Below are 22,868 nucleotides of genomic sequence, written 5' to 3'. Positions count from 1 at the left end.
TCCAGCATTAGAGGGCCATGTCTGCAGCTTCTCCAGAGAAGAAGTACGATCAGTACTAATAGGACCTGAATGCCTGGAACATGCCAGATATTCATAGACTTTTTACATCTGTCAACTCACCAAGGCAGGGGACGTTTCAGACACAAGGAGACTGAGGCTCAGCTGACAAGTAATAAAACTGGAACCCAGCTTCCAATTAGCCAAAAATAGAAACCCCAAACCGTTTCTATTAAACATAATTTTTATTTCATCCAAGGCAAAGCTAAATAAAACTCTACAATGCAAAACGTTGTCAAGGCAAGACAGTCTGATCACATTCATTCTGTGCTTGAACACAAGTCAGTGCTGGGTGTGTGCATATCTGCGCCTCCCAGAGGCACCCGCAGATCCGAGGCCCCCCAAGGCCCGTTTGTGCTGCATTGTTTCATCTATAGTTATATAGGAAATTGACGATGAGTATTGTTGTCATCCAAGCCAGAGGAATAAACCATGCATAAGATAGTCAAAAGCACTGCCTATTAGGTGGGAGGTGAGAGGGCAGGGACGCCAATCTGGGACAAAGTAAAGTGAAGCAAGCTGTAGGATTTTCCCGGGAGAAGTCCCCTCCTCCTGACCCTCCCTCCCCACAACACTCTGATGGCAGCTGTGAAAATGAGGTGGCGTCACGGAGTTATGGAGCCCAGGAGCACGGCAGGCCTCCCCCTTTGTCTCTTACCCTTTCTTAGCCTCCAGGTACCCCAACAGGTATAGCTCAGGCCAGGAAAGATGGCTCCTGAAATACGCAGAACCTCTCCATCTCGGGCACACTCAGCCCTTACACACACCTCCATGCATCCCCACGTCCAGACACGCCCTCCCACCCCACAGCCACGCATTTCTCTGCACACCCACACAGGCACACCCTCAGCAGTCCCTATCTCAGGAGCTCACTCTCACAGCCCCCTCTTCATGCCCAGCTGTGGGTAGCCAGCCAGATGTGGAAAGTCTGAGCTCCACAGGTGCCTCTCCCAGACCTCCCCAGCACCCCAGCTTCATTCTGGCTGCCTTCTGCTCAATTCCTACACCAGGAGAATCTCAAGGCCTGGAATGCACAGGTCCTAATTTGGGGTCAAGGACAGGGAGCTGGGAAAGACTTTGTCTACGGTCTCCTGACTTTACTGTCAGCATAGCTGCGTGTGTCCAGGGCTCCCGAGTTCAATTTTGTGAATGGTTCTCTCTAGCCCACAAGCCCTGAGGACCACGCTTAGAGACCTGCATGTGCTGAGGGTCCGCTTGGGAAGATGGCTTTGCCCATACATCTTCCATTGTAAATCCATGCCAGTGTTTCTCCACGGGTACAATCCTGGCCTTGGGGCAGGACAGCCTTTGTTGTGGGGACTAAGTTTAGCATTCTTAGCCCCCACACCCACTAAATGCCAGTAGAGCCCTCAGGCATTGGGGCAACCAAAAGTATCCCCTCTACAGTCCCAGTCACCTCTACGGAAAACCACCCAAAAAAAGCCATGGACAGGAAGCTTTAAGCATCAGAGCCAGGGTTTCTAACATTACAAAGACTAAAATAATTCCAAGGGGGAGGCGTGGGAAGGCAGAGACAGACAGAGAAGAGAGAGAGAGAGAATGTGTATATGTGTGTGCGTGTATGTGTGTGCGCGCTCTCTATGGGGATGGGACACAGAGATGAGGACAGGACAGACTTGGGACATTCCCTCTGATTATGATACCTGAACTCCTAGATCCCTTTCCAAGCCAAAAAAGATTTTTTTAAACCAAAACTTGCCAAGCCTCACAACAGTCCTGTGAGGTAGGTAAGTATTATTACACCCATTTTATAGATGGGGAAAGCTGAGCCCAGAGAATGTGCATGACCAGCCTATTAGCAGTAGACCCAGGAGTAGAGAGGATGATATTCTTCCCCTCCCCCTCTCTGTACGCCTTGGCTTCCTCTCAAGGGAGTAAGAGGAGCCCAAGACACTGCCCGCCCAAATGCTGAAGCTGGGAAAGGAGAAGAAAGCAGTTTTGCATGAAGGCTGCCTACAAAGTTTCCCAAATGACTGGTGGCTCTGCTCTGTCTGTTCCCAAAGCCAGGAAAATCTGAACCCGAGCCCAGGATGGGTGGAGGAGGACACAAGGGACAGAAGCAGATCTGAGTGGGACCCTGCGAGCCCCTCAGGCTGGGCGAGGGTCACAGGCCGCAGCCATGGCTGTCCTGCAAGCGCTCCTGTTCCTCCTCCCCCAACCTGCACCCTTGGGGATGCCCGCGGCTGCTTTTCAGCAGGGGGAGTCCTCTGGCAGTCCCCATACACTTCGGAAGAGGGCGCTGCTCCCCTCTCCTGCCTCGCAGGGGCCCAGGGGACAGAGTGTCGGAAATGTAACCAGGGAGCGAGGGGGTGGGAGCAGATGGTGGAGTCCTCCGTGATCACAGCCCCAGTCACTCCTCACTTCACCAACCCACAGGCACACCATGACACGGCCTGTCAGGGGCCCCATGGGAGCATTTGGCAGATGCCTCCAAGACTCAGTCTCCGGCCAAGGGGCTGTGAGGGACACAACTCCGGCTCCCTGGTCGCCTGCCTGACCCTGGGCGGGGGCGGCGGCGGGGACCCCCTCACCCAAGCCCCACCAGAGTCAGCTGTAATGTATGAGCTGAAGCGGGGTGGGACGGTATGAGCCAGGACTCAGGAGCTAAGGCACGGTCTAGCCCCACACACAAGGGCTGTGCAAACCAGTGTTTGGAAAAGCAAAGGAAGACTGTGGGCACTCTCTCCCTGCTCTTCCAGCTCCCCAACCCCCAGCTGAGTAGGAAGCAGCCAGAAACCCCAAAGGCCCTTCATCCAAAGTAAGAGGGCCCCCAAGGTGCAGGCAAGCCTTGCCGCAGGGATGGAGATGACACCCGTGGGGCAGGGAGAAGCTTCAGGAACACAAGAGGGAGCAGCTCCTCAAGCAAGGCAGCACCACCCACTGCTTCAGGGGAAGAGGAGCAGGCTGGAGCTGGTGGGGAGCTCCCAGGCGTGGCCAGGGTTTAGCCTCCCCGCCGAGAAGGGGCACCCAGTGTTGGCAGGGCTGGGGTAGGCATTCTGTGGCCAAAAGGCCCCCCTCTGCAGCCCTGATCCCCCCAGGAGAAACGTTAGGAAAGGTGCAAGCAGCGCCCCAGTGCTCTGGGAAGACCTGAGGGGCCCCTGCTTGAACCCTCGGAACCCAGAGACCAAAGGAGCAGGCTAGGTGGGCTAGGACCCCCCAAGACCTAAGTGGAAGCCCTAGGTGGGAGAGTTCAAAGACTCTGAGCAGCATGGGGGCTGGGGAGGGGAGAACCAGGGCAGGCAGGCAGGCACCCAGGGGTGGGGGGAGAGGCAATTCCTTACTAGAGGGATGTGGGGGAGCAGGTAGCCATCAAAGCCTCACTGCAGGAACCCCTCCAGCAGCCTCCCACCCTCAGATCCTGTACAGAGTCCTCTGAAAAGGGTTAGTCCTCCACACTCAGGGTCCAGATACGGAGGACGCCCTCACCGACCCCCCAAGTCTCTCACAAAGAGACATTGGGAGGAAAACCAAGGCGCTCCTGGTCCAGAGTGGGGACACTGAAGGAGACTACCTACATGGGTGTCAGGGTACCAGCCCTCCACACCGGCCCAGCCCCTCTTTTCCTTTCCCGAACCTTCTGCAGGCCCCCTCCCCTGGCCAGCCGTTGTCCCTGGGGAACCCTGGTCGGGAAGGGGGTGGGGCAGGCTGAACAGGACCCCAGTTTCTCCCCGCCCAGAAAGACTACAGTTTGAGCCAAGCAGCAGATGTCTCAGGCATGTGGGTTCACGGACACAGCTCAAGCATCAGTTTCGTCATCAGAAAGTGAGGCTCCCGGCGGCTGCTTGGCCCCAAGCAGGGCTCACACTTTTGTTGGTGCTTTCTCTTCCGCCTTGGAGCCAGGCAACCCATTCTCTGTATTATCATTCCCGGAGGAACTCACGAGGCACTCCTTCCTGAGAGGGAGAGAGAAGAGAGCGGGATGCTGGTGAGAGGAGGAGCCCGATTGATGGGTAAATTGTGGAGGAGGAGCCGTGGTCCCCTGTGCCAGCCCTGGACCCTCTCCCTAGCCTTCTGTAGAGCTACGGTAGCCAGAGGCCAGGGTGTCTAACCTCTCTGCCTCCATTCCCTCAACTATAGAATGGGTATAACAATGGCCCCTTCCTCATGGGGTTGCTGGGAGGAGTCAGTGAGCACTTGGAACAGTGTTTGATGCATAGGAAGTACTCAGTAAGACTAGCATCACCCAGTCATCTCAACACAGCAGAAGGCAAGAGTACCAGGTGCTGTTCCTAGGGGTCAGTGCTGAGGGGAACCCAAACCAGGGTAATTGCCAGGCTGTGCCATCCCAGGGGAAGGGTCCAGGCTAGTGGGCAGTATGCTGAGGGTAAGGAGCTCCTCACCCAGGGCCCCACAGGCCCTTCCTCCTCAATCTCGCCGTGACCAGAGACAGAAGAACAAGATGGAAGGGGCACGGCAGGTGTGAGCAGAGGGTGGTAGGACAGGGTAGAAGGCAGCAGGAAGGAGAGATGGTTAGATGGGAAGACACCCCCAGGAGAGTCACCACCCTGGCACCCCGTGCTAGAGATGCTCCAGTTTAAGTATAATGCCCCCAACTGCAGTGCCCAGGCTGCACAGGGCTCTCCAGGGAAGACCTGACTGCTACGCCACTCCCAGCTTTCAGCTCATGAAAACTTCCAAGTCTTTTTCATGACTGCTTTCACTGAACCTACATCTTAGCCTCACCCTGGGCTTCTGTGCCTGGGTTTGAGGTGTTCAGGAAGGACTTAACATTTTGTCCTCATCAATTTCATCTTGTGGGATTCAGCCCATAGCTCTAGCCTATCAAGATCCTCCTAGATCCAGAAAAAAGAACCCTCCTCCACTGCTGGTGGGAATGTAAATTGCTGCAGCCACTATGGAAAACAGTATGTAGGTTTAGTTTTTTTAAACTAAAAATAGAGTTGCCATATGATCCAGGAATCCTACTCCCGGGCATATATCTGGAGAAAACACTAATTCAAAAAGATACATGTACCCCAATGTTCATAGCAGCACTATTTACAACAGACAAGACATGGAAGCAACCTAAATGTCCTTCCACAGAGGAATGGATAAAGAAGACGTGGTGGATATATACAATAGAATATTACTCAGTCATAAAAAAGAATGCAGCAACATGGATGGACCTCGAGATTATCATACTAAGTGAAGTAAGTCAGAAAGACAAATACCATATGATATCACTTATATGTGGAATCTAAAATACGATACAAGTGAACTTATATACAAAACAGAAACAGACTCACAGACATAGGAAAAAACTTACAGTTACCAAAGAGGAAGAGATAAATTAGGAGTTTGGGATTAGTAGATACAAACTACTATGTATAAAATAGATACACCACAAGGTCCTACTATATAGCACAGGGAACTATATTCAATATCTTGTAATAAACCATAATGGAAAAGAATCTGAAAAAGAATATATATGTATGTATAACAATCACTTTGCTGTACACCAGAAACTAACACAATATTGTAAATAAACTATACTTTAATTGTTAAAAAAAATCTTCCTAGATCCCAATTTTGTTCTCCATCCAGCATAGTTGCTAGGTTTCTGGAAATTTGATAAGTATATCATTCCTTGTGTAGTTCAAATCTTAATAACAATGAACAAACAGAGCCCTGTGGCATACCACTAAAGACCTCTATTCAGATCGGTCCATCTATCATCTATCTATCTATCATCTATCTATCTATCATCTATCTATCTATATCTATCTATCTATCTATCTATCTATCTATCTATCTATCATCTATCTATCTATTATCTATCTATCTATCTATCTATCTATCTATCTATCTATCATCTATCTATCTCTATACCTAAGAGATGGTCAACCTAGCCAATTCCTATCCACCTAACTGTTCACATCTCTTTACTAAGACCCTACTGGCTACCAGGCACTGTGTCAGGCTAGAAGAGTGTTCAATTGACATGGCGCCTGCTGTCCAAAAACTTGCAGTCTTCCAGGGAATATGCTATTATATAAGTAACTGCAATACAATGTGATAAATGATAGGATGGGGGGCGGGGCGTACCAGTGAGGGACTCAACCTAGGAAGGCTCCTTCTAGGGTCAGGGAAGGCTCTCTGGAAGTGTCATTTAAGCTGAGACCAAGAAAGATGAGCAGGAAAAGAAGGAGACACTCCAGGCAGAGGGAACCACAGCCACATGTGAAAGCCCAGAACTGATCATGAAAGTCTGCCCCACACTTCTGCTCTTCCCTGGAAGAAGCCACATCTCTGCTGTTATGAAGGCCTTTCTCACCGCTCAGAGGACCTCCTCAGGCTTCCCCATGGCCTGTCTCCCATCTCCCTACCCAGTCCCTGTGCCCACCAAAGCCAGACCCTTTCTTCCAGGTCCTCTGATGAATCCAGACCCTGCAAGCCCTCCCCAGCTCCCCTGCAGTCAGAGGAAAGCCAATCGCAGCCAGGACTCCCAGGTCCCCAAGGGTCTGTCCCCACTCCCCTTTGCAGGTTTTTCCCTCCCCTTCCTCCCTACCACACCCCCCACTCTCTCAACAACAGGAAACGCCTTGTTCTCCAGAGCATGCTCTTTTCCCAGACTCTCTGTCTTTTCTCTCAGTGGTTCCCCATCTGGAACCCCATTCTCTTCACCCTCCCCAGGCCTTAAATTATATCCATCTTGCAAGGTTGACCACAAACATCTCTTTGGCTGGAAATCTTTCCCTAGTATTCCACCCTCTCCTGAACCACTGCAGCACACTTTTATACCTCTATGCCAGCCCTAATCCCTCTACTTCATGTTACACTAATTTGCGTACGTGTCTTCTTTACTTAAGGGCAGAATCTCATTCCTTCCAGAATTTCCTGCAGCACCTGGCACAGTATCTTGCACACAGCACCTCAAAAAGAGCCACCGAATGAGAGAATGACTGTCTGTACTCGAGACCCACCCCATGAATCAGGAGAGTAGGACGGCAACAGTTGAAGCTTCGAAGAAAATAAGTCAGGATTCAAATCCCAGCTCTATACTTATTAGCTGTGTGGCCTTGGGCAAGTCACTGAACCACTCTGAGCCTTACTTTGCTCAACTTCAAAATAAAATTATACATATTTTATAAAAAAATGCCTGGTGGAGTACCTAACACATGGTAGGCATGTGATGAATGATAGGAGGTGTTATTATCTGTAGCATCCTCCTGATCCAGCTGTGTGCTTTGATCCAGCTGTGTGCTACCAAGAAAACATTAGCCTGCCTTGTTTTCGATGAATCCATGGTGGCTTCCAAGGATCACTGTTTTCTTTTCTAAGTGCTTTTAAACCATATGTTGAATAATGTGTTCTCCAAATTTGCTCTTCATCAACAGTAAGACTGATTATTAAAATCAGAAGTTGGTCCAGGTCCATGCCCCATGCTCCTGGCCCATCTCAAGATCTCCAAAACCCTCCCTGCCTCCTCTGGCCACGATGCAGGCAGACAGCCCAAGAGTTTGTCATCTCAACCAGTGCCTCTCTGTTCCCCCTCCCCTCTACCATTCCCTAAAATTCCCTCCCTGCCTTCAGCTGCCTTCCTTCTTATCAGGGGAACTTCTGCCCTTTCCAGCCTAATTCCTTCTTCTCAACAGAGCAGAATGAAGCCAACACCAACAGAGCAGCTCCCCCTTCTCTCCTCCTCCCCTTGTTATACTCATTGTCTCCGCTCCAATGGCAGGCCTGACTTATCTCATCTCTCTTGCCAAAAACACAACTTTCAAATGCTTTTTGCCTGCTCTGGTTTTGCAACATTCAATTTTGGAGCTTGCCTGTTCTGGCAGTTCTGGGTGTGGGTTGCACCCTTTGTGCCTCCCTGTCTTTCCTCCCCTTCCACTTACAGATGTCTGTTTTTATACCTGAATTTACCCTAGGGCTTCCTGGGCAGCCATATCAGCCTTTTTAGACTGTTTTTATCTCCCTCATTTGAATTTTCAGAATTTCACAATAAGAGACTCCCATCACCCTAAGGATCTTCTCATTTTAGAGTTTCTGTACATAGAATCTTATATTTTCCCTAATCTAAAAAAAAAAAAAAAAAAAAAAAGCATCTTAAAATCTTTGGTAGGACTTTAGATTGAGGTGGTACAAAAAGAAAGAGAGGATAACAGGATGGACAGGAAGACAGGGGAATAAGGAAGAGCAAGTGGGTTATATTTATGTTTTCAATGAAGACAATGTATTCAACAAACACGTACGGGGAGGATAGGGAAGAGGAAGTGAGATTAGGAATGGCGCTGGAAGATGGGAGGAGGGTGGCAGGGATAGGAAAGAGAGTGGGAGAATTAGGAAGAGAGGATGGGATTAGGAGATAGATGGAAAGAGGAAGGCAGGTGGGGGTAGATGACAGTGGATGAGAAGATGCTGGGAACACCCATGAGATGACAGCAGGTGTTGGGCTGGTGGGAGGACAGGAGTCAACTCACTTCTTCTCCTGAGTCTTCTTGATGATGAAGGCGATGAACTTCTTAACCAGAAGGATGAAGATGAGGAGCCCAATGACCCCGCCCACTACAGCCAGGATGATGAGTGTCACTGTGTTGTCCACTTCTTCCACTTCATGGCCAGAGCAGGGAGAGAAGGGGGTGGAGAAGGGGAGCAGGAGTCGCCTGGAGCACCATGGCAGCCCAACGGCTCCACAGCCTCCAACCTGGGCATCTGGGACATGCTCACCCCGGGCCGGAAGCAAGAGAAGCTAGAATGTGGCATCCATCAGGCTAAGGCATAACAGGAAGAGGGCCCTCTACCCCCACACTCCACACATATGCTCTTCTGCAGATACCCATACAAGTTCTGGAATAACTCAGACTCAGGAACAACAGCACCCAGGTTTGACTTAGCCCCCCAAACGTGAGACTTTCATTGGCTCTTTCTAGGTCTCCTTTGTCCATGCAGAAAAAAACTGAGACTCTCCCTGTGACATCTCTAATGTGACCGGAAGACATTGGAGCCAGGTAGCCTAGATTTCAACAACAGGATTTCCGCAGTCACTAACGAGCTAGTAACCTGGAGCTGGTCACTTAACGCTTGTAGCCTCAGTACCCCCATCTGAAAACTGAATTCCTGAATTCCCAAACCTGCTCCACCCACAGTCTCCCCCATCTCTGCTGAGAAAACTCCATCCTTCTAGTTGCTATGGTCAAAATCCTTGGAGTCATCCTTGACTCCTCTCTTTTTCTCAAACCCCCATATCCAATCCGCCTGAGAATCCTAATGGCCTTAACTTCAAAAAATTCCAGAACCATGAGCATCTCCTCTGCAGAAATCCACATCATCCAGGAGAGCAGTGGATCCCCAAGAACACAAAGAACACAGCACAATCAGGACCTTTAAGCAGGTTTCCTTTCTTTTTCTCTGCTTCTGCGCCTCCCTAGGCTTCCAGGCTCCCCTCTCATGACAACCACCCAGCCTAAATCCTCCAGCCCTTTCTCTAAACACCTCCAGTGTCTGGGGTCATGTGACATCCTCATCACATGCTTCTTCGTTGTCTAATCGTTCCACCCATGTCAGACTGGAATCCTCCCAACTGGGACTTAAGCTCTACAGGGGAGAGACCGTTCTTATCAATCTTTGTTGCCTGTGCCTCTACATGCTTTGCCCCTATTTCCATTATGTGTTTACCCATCTTCTGTCCTACCCTGACCTGTCGACTCCTTGAGAAAGGACTCCGTGTATCATTCATAGCACTTTTTGGCTCGATACCTGGCATTCCATCAGCTGTCGCTAACAGAATACACAAGCATAGTAATAATCAGCACATATGGAGAACTTTACAAAACACTTCCATGTAGCTTCTGTGACTCTCACAACAACACTAAGAGAATGCAGATTTTGCCGATGAGGAAAAAAATGACTCAGAGGGCCTAAGTGTATATTACAAGCTAATCAGCAGCAGAATAAGTATTCAAGCTAAGTTATTTGAGCTTCCAGCTGTAACTCCAGGAGCTCTTGAAAGCATAAAGCGAACGAAAATACCAGTGTGGTCCATTTCACCATGACACTGAGTTGGGTACCACCCCCGCCCCCGTCCTTCCAACTTTCCTGCCCTGTCCCAACCCCACTGCATACGTTTATCAACAACTTGGAGGAAGACGGTGGCCTGGTGCTGAAGATCTTTCTCCTTAGGGTTCTTCACATGGCAGGTGTATTTGCCCGTGTCACTGAACTCCAGGTCCCTCAGCAGAATGGAAATATTGTTCGTTTTCTCCTTCACGGAGCCCACTAGAGTGATGCGGTCATCATCTTTCAACTTCACCTTGGGGTCTGACTTCTCATTCTTCACAATCCCCTCTATGAGCTGTAGCAGGAAGAGAGGAGCAAGGAGGTGGCCAAGAAAGAATCAGGGTCCTTTTGAGAGTCATGACATCACTCCAGCCCTCTCCTTGGACACCTCCCTGCCCATGTCCAGGAAGAGCGCTCCGCCTTGGTTTCCTTCCAGTATCGCTAGCTCTGCCTGTCTAACCTGGATTTTACTTGCTCCAGGCTAAACCCACTTTCTGTTATTAAGGTCTCCCTAGAATGTAGCACAACTTTTACTGCTCTCTTCAGAAAAGTTTTTTAAGTAACGCATCCTGCAAACACCACACTCGTTTCCCTCTGTCACTCCCCCCAGCTTTTGCTGACGCCACGTCCCCCGTCTGCCTGCATTCTGGCCGTCCACCAAGACGTGAATCAATCCCACAATGCGGTGCCGTGGCACCCTCTGAGTGCAGCGTTTAATTGCATCCAGAATTGGTCTCTTGTGACTTCCGGTCCCCTGCTGGGCTGCAGAGTGAGTACTCCACAAACACCTGCAGATTGCTGCATCCCCACCCCGGGCCACAGCCCTGGCCCCTTCTCTTCTCCAGCTTGCCCTCCCATCCTTCCAAGGCCTGTTCCCCAGCCCTCCTCCCATTTGGACTCTTCTCATTCCTCCCCTCCAAGTCTTCCAAAGGTACCTTGTCTCTCTCGTTTTTTTATTGTTATTAATTTGTATACAAGCTAACCAAGTTTTAGGTATTTTTTCAGACCAGACAGAGGACTCTAGCCAAGAATTCCAACAGACCCATGTTCTGGCAACACAATCTAAGCATCCTTCCCACTCTGATCCTTCTAGACAGGCTCCAAAAAGAACACTGGGAGAAAGGGTGACAAAAGGTCCTAGGGACGATCACCACGGGGTCAGTCGAGGAAGGACCAGAGCCTGGGATGGGAGGCAGGGGTGAAGCAACCAGGAAGGGAGGAGGATCTGAGCCGTCCTGTCCCTTCCCCCGCTACTTACAGTCTTGGATGTATCGCTGTTGTTGTAGAACCACCAGAACTGCAGGTCCTGGAAGCCAAAGCAGCTGGTGAAGGTGCAGGGCAGCAGGATCTCCGTGCCATTGACGGCGTAGATGGTGGTGGCCTTCCCCACAGATACCTCCAGCGACAGGGACACAGGGAGCAGGAAGAGACCTGTATGAGGGGCACCACCTCCCTTAAAACCCCACTGGAACCTCCATGCTGGAGCCCTGGAAGGGACCTCTTGGGCAGGGTGGAGTGGCTTGGTCGGACAGGGAGGTCTCTATCACGGTTGATGTCAATATCAGGAAGATGGTTCTCTTCAATGTACACTGCCTGGGCCACCGCCGGGATTCCTTCTCTCGCTTGGCCTGAGCTGGATGGACTTCCGAGCCAGTTAGCAGCCCTTGTGGCACTCTAAGTGACCACCAGGGGTCACCCCAACCCAGGAAAACCAGGCCCTTGCCTCTGTGCCGCAAGTCCACACCCCCTAACCTGCGGGTGCGGTCCCTGCATCGCCCCCAAGTGCAGGGGCCGCACCTCCTGTTCCTGCTGGGAATTTTCCCGAGGATCGGGGGTGGGATGTTGGGAGGCTGGGGCACCCCTTTCTGAGGTGAAGAAGAGGAAAATGGCAGTCACATTCCCTGGACACGGCCCAACGGCCACTCACCACCGACCCTGGCGGCTCCCACTGGCCCCAAGGGACGGAGAGGCAGCGGGACGCCTCCCGCTGGACTTTGCGGGACCACTGAGTGGGATCACGAGAAGAGAAGGGAGGCAGGGCGGACCGGGATGGCATCTGGCGGGGTGGGGTGGAACGGGGCACGTCTTGGCCTCGGTCAGCAGCAGCGAGAACCGAGTGAGTAAAGCAATAACGCAGAGAAAGTGAGGACAGAGGACACTCTGTGGAGGCCAACTCGGGGCAACCGGATGCTCGCAAGCCGGTTGCCTGGAGAGGGCACTGCACCCTTGGTCCCCTGGAAGTGGCCCATGTGCCCCCCACTCGCCACAGCCCCACTTCAGCCTCTGGTCCTGGGAACATCTCCGGAGGCCTCTCCCGCCACCCCCACCCTGCTTCTCTCCCACACCCTCGCATCAATGCCATCCCTGCCACTTGAGCAGGCGGCAACCGTGAATTTCCACTCATGGCCTCTGGGTCCTGCCTCATGAGCTCCTGTAAGGTAGCCTGGTCCTCTTGTCCTACAAACTCCTTGAGGAAACTCTACTGTACCTCAAGGTCATGGGGAGGAGGGGCATCGGAATTAGAGACTAGCTCTCCTTGCCCCTAGATGAACCTGGCACCCAGGGTCAGCCTGGGTGAGGACTCAGAGGGAGTCCTTCCCCGGTTTCCGGTGATCCTGAGAATAATGACCTTTTCCTGGGCCGGGATGCTTCCTAAGGCTGCGTGTGAGTAATCTCATCTCATCCTCACCTCACACTTGTAAGGTGGGTCTTATTAATCACATTTTACAGGTGGAAAAAATAAGGCTCAGAAGAGCAAAGTGCCTTGTGCCTGGGCCAAAGTCATACAACTTCCGGAGTTAGCTGAAATCTGAACTGGGGTCCGACTCCAGGGCTACTGGGCAGCCACCTGTCTGCACCAGCTCCTAAGCCAAAATTTCCCTGGCATCTCTTCCCAGACCGTAGTTTCTCTCAACTACTGGGACCTCCAGCCCAGCGCTCCCAGAGTGTCAGAGCTGAAGGACCCAGACGGATCCACGTTACAGACACTAAGTTGCCACTGCCTGATTTTAGAGACAGGAGAGCCAAGACCCAAAATGGGAGGAGACTTGGCTGACCTGACTGGGTTTAGTGGTTGAGCCACTTGTGAACCCCTCTCAGGCTAGGTCAGCTCCCAGCTCTGCAGGCAATTCCCAGAACTGCCCTGGTTCCGCAGACAGCCAGGGTCCGTCTTAGCTTTAAAGGCCAGCAACCTTGCTCTTTCTTCTATCCTCACTCTCAGGGAAGGCCGTCTTTCGTCAGACGTAATTCCCTCACGGTACATCATAAACCAGTTTCCTCTTGCTTTGCCCACATGAGATGATGTTGCCTGGTGCCACCTGGGCAATGCCTTTTAAATAAGAGAAGGGGGACTTCCCTGGTGGTCCGGTGGTTAAGACTCCGTGCTTCCACTGCAGGGGGACACGGATTCCATTCTTGGTTGGGGAACTAAGATCCCACATGATGCGCCCATGCACACACCCATGGCACAGCCAAGTAAATAAAGAAGAAGAGGAGCTCCAAGGAGAGCTGGCAGCCCAACTCTGCTCTCAGGGCCCCCCTCAGCTTCTTCGTGTCCCTTTCGCTTCTGAAGGCAACGTGGACTCAGAAGTAACACCCCGCGGTCCAGGATCCCCTGCCACTGCCAACCACAGCTGATATTTACTCGGCATTTGCCATGTGCCAGGTGCGTTTAACCCTCACACCCATGCTAGGAGTGGCTTTCTGTAATAGCTCCCTATTACAGACATGGCAACTGAGCATGGAGAGGTTAGGCGACTTGCCTAAGGTCAACGAGAGACATGTCTAGCATCCCAAAGCCCCAAAGCAAGAAAGCCTTTCCTTGCATCCTAAAACAGCAGGGTTTGCCCACCAGGGTTCCAGTTAGTGCTGAGAGGTCATTTCAATTAGCCTTCATTCTTTGATCAGCTTCTCTGTGCCAGGAATTGTTCTACAGCAGTGGCTTCCAATTTCACTGTGTCAGAATCACCTGGAGGGCAATGACAGCTGGCTCTGCCCGCCCCACCCCAATCCAGCACGTAGAATGGAGCCTGAAAATTTGCATTTCTTAGAAGGTCCCAGGGAATGCTGTGGTCAGGGATGACACTTGGAGAACCACTGTGCTAGAGGATTTCTACCTGTTAACTCTAACTTTTATTAGCATGCCAAAAGGTAGCTATCATTTTTCTCATTTTACAGACAATAAAAGTGAGGCTCCGAGAGGTTAAGTCACTGAAGTGCCCAGGGCCACATAATAAATGGTGAATCTGGAATTGGTCACCTACTGTAAAATAAAACAGGCTTTTTACATGCACTTTCTCATTTCATCCTCATAATAATCCTATGAGGTGGTTATTCTTTTTATCCCCAATATACAAAATGAAGAAACAGGCTCGGAGAGATTAACTTGCTCAAGGCCACACAACTGGTGAGTGGAGTAAGATGAGTACAGACGGAACTCTGCTTTCCACCCCTCCGTAATGGTGCCTCTCCAAGAGAACAACGCTGTCAGGGCCAGCTCTCCTTAGCACTCCTGCTTTTCTTTTCATCTCTCCCCTCTCCCAACCCCCTGCCACAGGGGTCTAGGTACAGGAGCCAGACATGAGGTTCCACCCTCTAGCCTAGAAGATGGCCTTTTTCTAAAATTAATTTTTTAAATGTATTTATCTGGTCGCATTGGGTCTTAGTTGCGGCACATGGGCTCTTCATTGCCATGTGCAGGATCCTCATTGCAGTACGTGGGATCTTTGTTGTGGCATGCGGGATCTTTAGTTGCGGTATGCGAACTCCTAGTTGCAGCATGTGGGGTCTAGTTCCCTGCCCAGGGATCGAACCCAGGCCCCCTGCATTGGGAGCGCAGAGTCTTAGCCGCTGGGCCACCAGGGAAGTCCCAGAAGATAGCCTTCTGATGGGAGACCCCAGCTTTGCTTCTCACCCCCTACCACCCCTGCGAACCAAGGAACAGGGTGCAGAGCTGTGACAGGGAAGCTCTAGGGAAAAGGCAGTTTCCTGATGGCTACAGTGCTCCCTGGGGGCCTGAGCACGTGCTCCAAGGAGCATCACAGCGCCAGCCTCCAGTATTTGGGATCCTGGGGAAGGCCGGGGGGAATGCAAGTCAGGGGCCAAATCCCTCTCCCCAGCCTCAGCCAGAATGGGCTATCCAAAAGCACCAAATATACACATCAAAATTGAGATCTTTTTGGCTTTAAATAGAAGCAAAAAAAGAGGGGAAAAAAAAGTGCAGAAGAGAGGAGAAAAGTATATCTTTAAGGTCTGGCTGATGACAGAGCACATTTCTGCCTGATTAGCGTGCGCCTATGTGGATGACAACTCTAACACAATCAGGACTCCCGGACTCCCAGAGTGAAGCACTGCCACTCCCACCGTAAGCCTGGAGGGGACAAACGAAAGGCAGAGACGTTTCCACGGAGAAGTTCAGACCCCTGCCCAAGTTAAGGTATCAGAGAGGGTGAGCAGGCCTGGCTTCTCTACGGCACACTTTCCCAGAGGGCAGAAGTCCTACCGGCTGTGTCTGGGAGGCTCAGGAGGGAGGCTTGTGCACAGGAAAGCCCAGGGACCCACCTCCTGCACCTTCTCCCCTGTGAGCCTGCACTGGGGGGAAAGGAAGGAGCAGGGGCAGGTATAGATCCACTAGATGACCCCGAGAGGTACTCCCGCAGGACGACCAAGCCAGGATGCATGAGACAGCAGGTACAAGGCAGGCCCCGTTCTGCCTGCTGACCTTGAGAAAGTCAGAGCTGCCATAGCCCTAAACCAGGATGGCTGTCTTTCCTACCTTCTGACCTTGGTATAAAGCTAAAACATGAGCTTATAAAACATGAGAAGGGCTTCAGGGAGTCCATCCCTCTGTCCTGGGCACTTTGCAGATGGAGGAGGATAGTGTTTCAAAGGAGGGAGGGGGGCAGAGCTGGCCCTCATCATAGGTCTAGACGTAACCAAGGCACCCCAACTTAATGACCAGTGTCAGCCAACAATATCTCCAGGCCATTCACACACTGTTTTATACTTTCACGCTGTATTACTTCTTGGAGGTAATTATTTCCATGTGGCTATTGGTTTGGATAAAGAAGGACTTTCTTTGCTTTGTCCCAAACTAAACTCTTTAGAATTTCAAGGTGTTCTTGTGTGTGTTTCAGTTTAGGGGTCTCTTTCTGGCATCGTAGGATTGGTGAACAGTTTCTCCTATTCGTGATCCTGTGGAATTCGATCCTAAGCCCCTAAGCCTTGCCTTTACGCACCGAAAGACCCTAATCATTGAGCCCCTCTCAGAGCAGCCATTTTCTTTGCTATTTTCTGAACGGCTCCCTCGCATCTCATCTGCGTGCTGCGGTTTTGTCTAAGGATTGACTCAGGCCTCCCATTTAAAGTAAAAATGTATTTGGTACGTGCAAATGTTATCATTAAATACACCAACAGGGATCTCATAGCTACCATCAGACACGCCAAGGCAAATGCCGAGGCAGAACTATTCTGCCACCTTTTCCCCCATCCGGGGACAGTGACCCCCACCTTGGGGTGGAAGGAGGAAAGAGGGACAGCGTGGTGCCCACTCTCAGGTTAGCTCCCAGGGCTTGCCTGGCAGGGCAGGCGGAACCATGGCCGACTTTAATAGGGAAGCTGATACACTCTGGCCCCGGGGGAGTCAGAGAGGCTCAAAGTTAGAGCTGGGAGGCAGACCGTGGGCCGAGGCCAGAAGGACAAGACTGCTCCTGGGGTGCAGGCCCTGGGGGCTTGTGGGAGGCAGGGCTGGGCCAGGCAAGGCCCCTAGGCCCAGAGGCAGGGGAAAGATTTCAGCTCCCTCTCCCTAGGCAACCTGCCTGCTTCCTGCCCACCCCCAGGAGCTTTGCCGGGATGGAAACATGCCCCTGAGACAGCACTGGATGCTCAACAAAACCAGCTTTGCAAACAAGTCCAAGCAGAGTGCCCGTCCCTCCTCTTGCAGGCCGCGGACGACGTGCATCAGCACAGCCAGCCCGTGGCCTCTGCAGAGATCCCTACACCCTCAGCAACAGGGCGAGGTGGGAGACCCTGTGCCTGGGGTCTACCTACCATGCTGGTCCCACCAGCCGCGGCAGGCATTAGGGCTTGGGACACCCCACAGGCCTGCATCTCCAGAAAAAGAACAAACCCCCCGTTCCAGACTGAAACCCGGGGTCTTTCTCCACTTCCCCGCTTTCCCATCCTCCTCTCCATGAATCCCTTACCCTTTCCTTTTCCTTCCTCTGAGCGGGACTCGGCACCCTCTCCTTAATTGCCTCCTCATTAAACAAGCCCTTAATAAATACACACCAAGGGATAGAGGGTTGGGCAACATAGCACCCTCACAAGTGATAATTACCCAGAGATCACAGCAATTAAGCAAATCAGGGAACAAGGAAGGGGTGGGTACGACAGATATATTACCGGTTACATGCTTAGAAAGGGGCTAGCACCCACTTTATCCTCAACTGCAATACTACAGCCTTGGAAACTGCATCTCATTTTAAGAAAAGGGTGTCTGGTCCGGTTATCAAAAATCGCTTTCGTCTCAGTCTATGAGACCGAGTTTCATATGGGGAGAGGGAGCTGGAGGGGTGGAGGCCTCCTGGGAGCTTACTGCTCTGTACCCAGTTTCCACAGTTGTGAGAACAACAGCTCTGGGCCCCCAAGCCTCTATCCGTCTGTGTCCAGGCCCCAGAGGTCCCTCCTCCTTCAGTCCATCAGCACAATCCCTGCTGACCTGCCCCTTCAGCAGATTTTGGTTAACTGTGAGGCAAGTTGGTGTGACAGAGTCCAAGAGACCTGGATTCTGGCCCACTTGGCCATTGATTGGCCATGCACCAGTGGGCAAGTCACCTTCCCTCTCTGGACCATGGTTTCCTCATCCTTAGGGGAGCTCTGTGCTATGGTTTCCAAAGTTCCTGCCAGCTCTGATGCTGCCAGGGAGCATCTCCAGTTGGCTGTCCAGTCATCTCTGCATCTCCCCTGCTGGGCTGAGAGCAAGGATGGCTTCTGTGTCCTAAGCTCAAAGCGATGCCACCGTGAGGGCTTAGTGGCGACTGCCACTGTGAGGGCAAGGTCCAGGGAGGGACCCCTTCTGCAGACCAGAGGGGCAGGGGACAGAACAGCTGGGGCCAGTTCTGGGGCCTGCTGGTCTCCCACCTACAAATCACTCTGCTCTCTCCTGAGCTCCCAGAGGGTAGCTCAGGGAATCTTCCAAACCTGCTCCAATGGGCCCCTGCCCTTCCCTAGTCTATCAGCTAAAACAGTCCTCGCAAGAGGTGGGGGCTTCCACCTGGAGAAAAGAACCAAGAATCTGCCCAAAATCCACACACACACACACACACAGTGTATGGTGTGACTTCCCACAGAAGACAGGTTCTATGAATATTCTAACAGCCCAGGCACTGGTATCCCACCAGCCAACCAGGCAGTAGGAGGAAGGGAGGCCCGAGGTGTTGATAAGTGGGCTAGTTTAATGACTGTGTGAGTTTGAATTCCCCAGTGACCCCTTACCCCTGCCATGGCCGCAGTTCCCACTGATCAGGGATGGGGTGAGGGGGAGCCGGTGTACACTGGCGCTATGTCCAGCCCATGAAGAGGACCCTCAGGCCTCACAGAGGCCCACTTCCTAGGGTCACTGTGAAACCAGCATAACTGTGCCTAAGGTACAAGAGAGAACACCAGTGTCTTCTATCCAGCAGCAGGGATGTATAAAACCAGTGGCTCCTGAGTGAAAGACATACTCTATCCCCCCCTCCACCACCAGGTGCCAACATGACAGGTCTGCACACAGTTTGCATTTGCAGAAGCAGCAGTGACCGCCCTTAAAGACTTCTGTCTCCCTGTTTTCAGCCCAAATGCCTACATCATGTACCTCACCCAATGGCCTGAGCTGCCAAAAGCCAAATCTGACAAATATAAACAGGAAGAGGGGTGGGTGCCAGGGATGGAGTCGGCTTACATTGAAATCCGGCTGTGATTTATAAGGCGATTATATTCTGGACTAATAAACACCATTCCCTAATCTCTTGATGCTCAAAACTAGCCTGTGCGAATTAATAGATCACAATCTGTTCCTTCTGTGTGCTCTGGATGCAGCTCTTCAGTCTTCATACTCATCCCAAAACTGAAGAGTCAGGAACAGGTTAAACAGCTCCCCCCACCCCCATGGAATTTCTACCCAAAAAGGGAGACAAGATCCTTCCTAAGAGGGGGCTTGGGGAACTCCCTGGCGGTCCAGTGGTTAGGACTCAGCGCTTTAGCTGAGGGCATGGGTTTGATCCCTCGTGGGGAAAATAAGATCCCACAAGCCGCACGGCATGGCAATAAATAAATAAATAAATAAATAAATAAATAAATAAATAAATAAAATAATAAATACTTGAATGTCCTCCAAGTCACTCCAACACCATCCAGTCTGCAGGGAAGGCAATGGGCACTGGAGGAAGTAGAGAGCAGAGGAGCCAAACAGAAAAAGGACCAGGAGGAAAGGGAGCTCCCCCACCCCCAACTGGTGCACGCTGGTACCTGGGGAACAAGCATAGGAGCTGCAAGCAGCTCTGGACAGGGGTAGAAACCAGCATTCCAACAATCACACCTGCAACCCACCTGGCATCCCCGACACCCAAGGCACAGACACCCTCCCCCAGCACGCTTAAATCTCTGAACTCGGGGGCCCCAAGATCCACCTCCAGAAGCCCGGAGCCGAAGACACCAGAGACAGCAAAGAACTAATCCCGGGGCTGGCGGGCCGGATGGGGCGGGGGACGGCTCACGGTCCCCAGGGAGCTCAGCAGTCCGAACCCGCGTCCGGCAAGAAGCTGGTAGCCGCGGTGCTCATTTCGTGCCGCGCCCCAAAGCCCACCCCGTCCAAGGCGCTGCTCCTATAAGTGTCCCCTCCTCTGGGGGAAGATGGGGGAAGGTGGTGGGGCGGGGAGAGGAGGCAGGAGAAGAAACCAAGCCAGGGCTGCCTTACCCAAAAGCCCAGTGCCCAGCCATCTCTCCCGGGCTGCGCCTCGGTCCCCAGCCCCGGGCATCGTTCTGCTCTCTGCGGAGCGCACCAGGGGCGCGGAGATGGGATACAGGGCACAGCCGCGCTCGCAGCCCTGGGTCTGCAGTGGGCCCCGAGGCTGCCCGGGAGCTCTGCGCCGCCGGCCGGGGCTCCGGAAAGTTAGCGCGGAGAGCGCGAGGAGGGGGAGGGAGAGGAGGAGCCGTCTGCGGGAGCGGCCGCTGAGGGCACGGGGAGGAGGAGGAGGAGCCCGAGGACGAGGAACGCAAACGGGAGCAGGAGGACCTCCGAGCTAGTGCAGAGGCGAGCGACGCTGCGCCTCTGCTCTGGAAGCGCTCCAGCCGCAGGAGGGGCGGTGGCCGCCGCGGAGCCCGGGGCGCCCCCGCCTCTTGGTCCCCGAGCCCCGGGAGCCGGCCGCACCCCCACCCCACCCCACCCCACCCCTGCTTCCTCTCCGGCTCGGGCTGGGCGGCTGCGGTTTGGCACTGCAGGGCCGCCCGCAGCCGCCCGCATCATCCCGTGCGCTGAGCTGCCAATTAGGAGGATAGTTTGGGGAGGAGTAGAGGTGGAGCTTTTCGGGCGTTGAAGGCTGTAATGTTCTGCTTTGGGGAACAAGAGTAGGGTAGCGGCTCCCTCTCCCGCGGCCGCGAAAGGACCGCTAGGATGCCCGCCGCCGACACTGCCGCAGCCGGCGGGCGTGTGCGGACTTGCCCACTGCGGCCGCAGACCCGCGTGTGTGCAGCCCCGGAGCCCTGCTGGGCAACTATAAACTGCTCCCAACTATAAACTGCCCTTCCCCCCACCACCCATCATCTTCTCCCATTGCTTCATGGACTCCTCAGAAATAATGATGCTCCTGGCCAGACACTAGCGATCGGGTCCAAGCCCTGCTTCATCCTCCCGCGGCACCCCTACTTCTCATTTTTCCCACGTAGGCCGCCCCCCTCAGACTCTCTCCTTTTACCCCCTCTCTAAGGGTTTCCTGTAACCTTCAGAATCCTGGAAGACTCCCTTGGCCTCACCTCCCTTTCGGGGTGGGGGTGGAGGAAGCCCAGGACAGGCCTCTCGGCTTGGGGGTCACAGCCAAGTCAGAGGGCCTTTTCTGAGACCCTCTTGAGTTACAACTGAATAGTGCTATTGAAGGTGGTTTGGTAACTCATATCTGATATCCTCCTCAGCGCCCCCTACCCAACCATCCCAGACCCCTCCCTCCACCATAGGTCCTGTCTGAGGTCCTGACCCTCATCCTTTGCCTGCCTGGAAACCTGTCATCACTTCACAGCCTGACCTCTGCTACGGCCCCACCCCCACCCGCCTTCTTACCCTGGGGTCCCTGGTAGACTTCAGAGATCACAGACCCCTTGAGGTTGTATGGAAAATGCTGAATGTCTACTTGTTTTTTTCCAGGACAAAGGCTTGCTCAGTATAGCTGTGATAGTGGTATAGTGGCTCTGGAGTTAGGCGCTGGGGAATTAAGTCCCAGCTCCTGCGTTTATTGTTGGATGACCTTGAGCAAGTTATGCAATCTTCTGCAGAAGCCTCATCTGTAATACTGTGAAAGTGATGATATTTACCTCATGCAATTGTTAAGAGCAAGGCCACCCTTAGACCTGAGCAGCGGGGGCCTCAGCCCTGGGCTTCTGAATTTGGAGGGCCTCACTCTGGCCCTCCTCACTGGAAAAGTGGTTCCTAGGACAGAAGGCAGGGTGGTCCATACACCTCTTCTAGACGATGCTCTGGACATCCGGGACCCTGGAATTCTCTGTTCAAATGATCTGATTCTGAGCAGGCCTCTTCCCCAGGTCCATCCTCTCAGGAGCTGCCCATACCAGGTGGGCACCCACAGGCCCAGGGAGTGGGCAAAAGGCAGCTGTTTGCAGAGGGTGGGAAGTGGATAAAACTTGACATGCAGGTGGAGCCCCCAGGCATGCATGAGAGCCCCTGTCCCTGCAGGACCACAAAGAGTGAGCCAGGGAATGGCACTTGGGCCTGGCCTTAAAATTAGGACTAAGGAAAATTCATCAAAGGTGGAGAAAATAGACAAGTTTTAACACTTTGTTATCTTAATTCATAACTTATATTTAGACGTGTATGTTATTTCTATTTGTGCACTTGCCCCAGGCCTCACAAACATCAGATGTGGACCTATGAAGACTGGATGAGATATTATCATATGTAAAAGTACTAACAGAGTTCTAAGCATAGGGTCAGCTCACAGTACATTTTGGTTCTATTATTCTCAAAGAGGTCTGTGGCCCTAAAAAGGCTAACCCTCTTCCTGTCTTCAAGTTCACACATTCATCCCCCTCCTTCTCCAGGAGGTCTCAGACCCTAGATCCACGGGGCTAGACATCCACGCTGCCCACTTTATTTTTACAGCAGGGGTCATGTTTCTCAGAGCCGGAGGCTGAGGTGCGACAGGAGGTGAGCCAAAGGGAAGGAAAGTGACCCCTGCCCAGAGAAGGGGGAGGCGAGGGGCCAGAGCTCCCTGGATATCTTTAGATCCTCGTGACATGAAAAGGTGCCAGTAGCCTCTGTGCCCTCCACCTTCTCAGCTCCCTCACTGCTCACCAATTCTTAGAGCCAGAGGGTCCTTAGGAAACCCACACGCCTCCCAAATGAAGGAACAGACCCAGAGAGGCAGAATGTGTGGCCCAAGGTCACAGAGAAAGCAATTCTTAAGGTCAGAATTAGAACCTCCACCATTATTTGATGCCCTCCCTCCACACCCCCAGCTTTCCTCTAAAGAACATCAGGAGAGCTCCACAACTGGGCAGAAAAAGTGCTTGAGAGATGCATT

The 22,868-nt window shown here is 52.5% G+C and overlaps 1 protein-coding gene across 1 annotated transcript; it reads right to left on the bottom strand.

Moving 5' to 3' along the window:
- Nucleotides 1-246: 246 nt before the first annotated feature.
- On the bottom strand, nucleotides 247-20,419 carry SCN4B (sodium voltage-gated channel beta subunit 4). The gene is made up of 5 exons (XM_057695094.1): nucleotides 20,036-20,419; nucleotides 11,339-11,511; nucleotides 10,147-10,375; nucleotides 8,505-8,634; nucleotides 247-3,971 (listed from the first exon to the last, which is right to left on the bottom strand). Exons 1-5 carry the CDS (start codon nucleotides 20,094-20,096, stop codon nucleotides 3,878-3,880), a joined length of 687 nt encoding a protein of 228 aa, XP_057551077.1. The 5' UTR covers nucleotides 20,097-20,419; the 3' UTR covers nucleotides 247-3,877.
- Between the last annotated feature and the right edge of the window lie 2,449 nt (nucleotides 20,420-22,868).

This window comes from Hippopotamus amphibius, chromosome 9 (genome assembly GCF_030028045.1).
Source record: "Hippopotamus amphibius kiboko isolate mHipAmp2 chromosome 9, mHipAmp2.hap2, whole genome shotgun sequence".
NCBI lineage: Eukaryota > Metazoa > Chordata > Mammalia > Artiodactyla > Hippopotamidae > Hippopotamus > Hippopotamus amphibius.
The sequence above is the reverse complement of the archived record's forward strand: the minus strand, read 5'-3'. Positions and strand labels throughout refer to the sequence as shown.

Bases quoted from the DNA above. Each gene is read 5' to 3' on its own strand.
- SCN4B (XM_057695094.1), bottom strand. From the start codon at position 20,096: ATGCCCGGGGCTGGGGACCGAGGCGCAGCCCGGGAGAGATGGCTGGGC. The intron at 11,512-20,035 runs GTAAGGCAGCCC...CCCCTCATACAG, and splicing joins GCTGGGCACTGGGCTTTTGG to GTCTCTTCCTGCTCCCTGTG. The intron at 10,376-11,338 runs GTAAGTAGCGGG...TTCCTGCTACAG, and splicing joins ACAGCGATACATCCAAGACT to CTCATAGAGGGGATTGTGAA.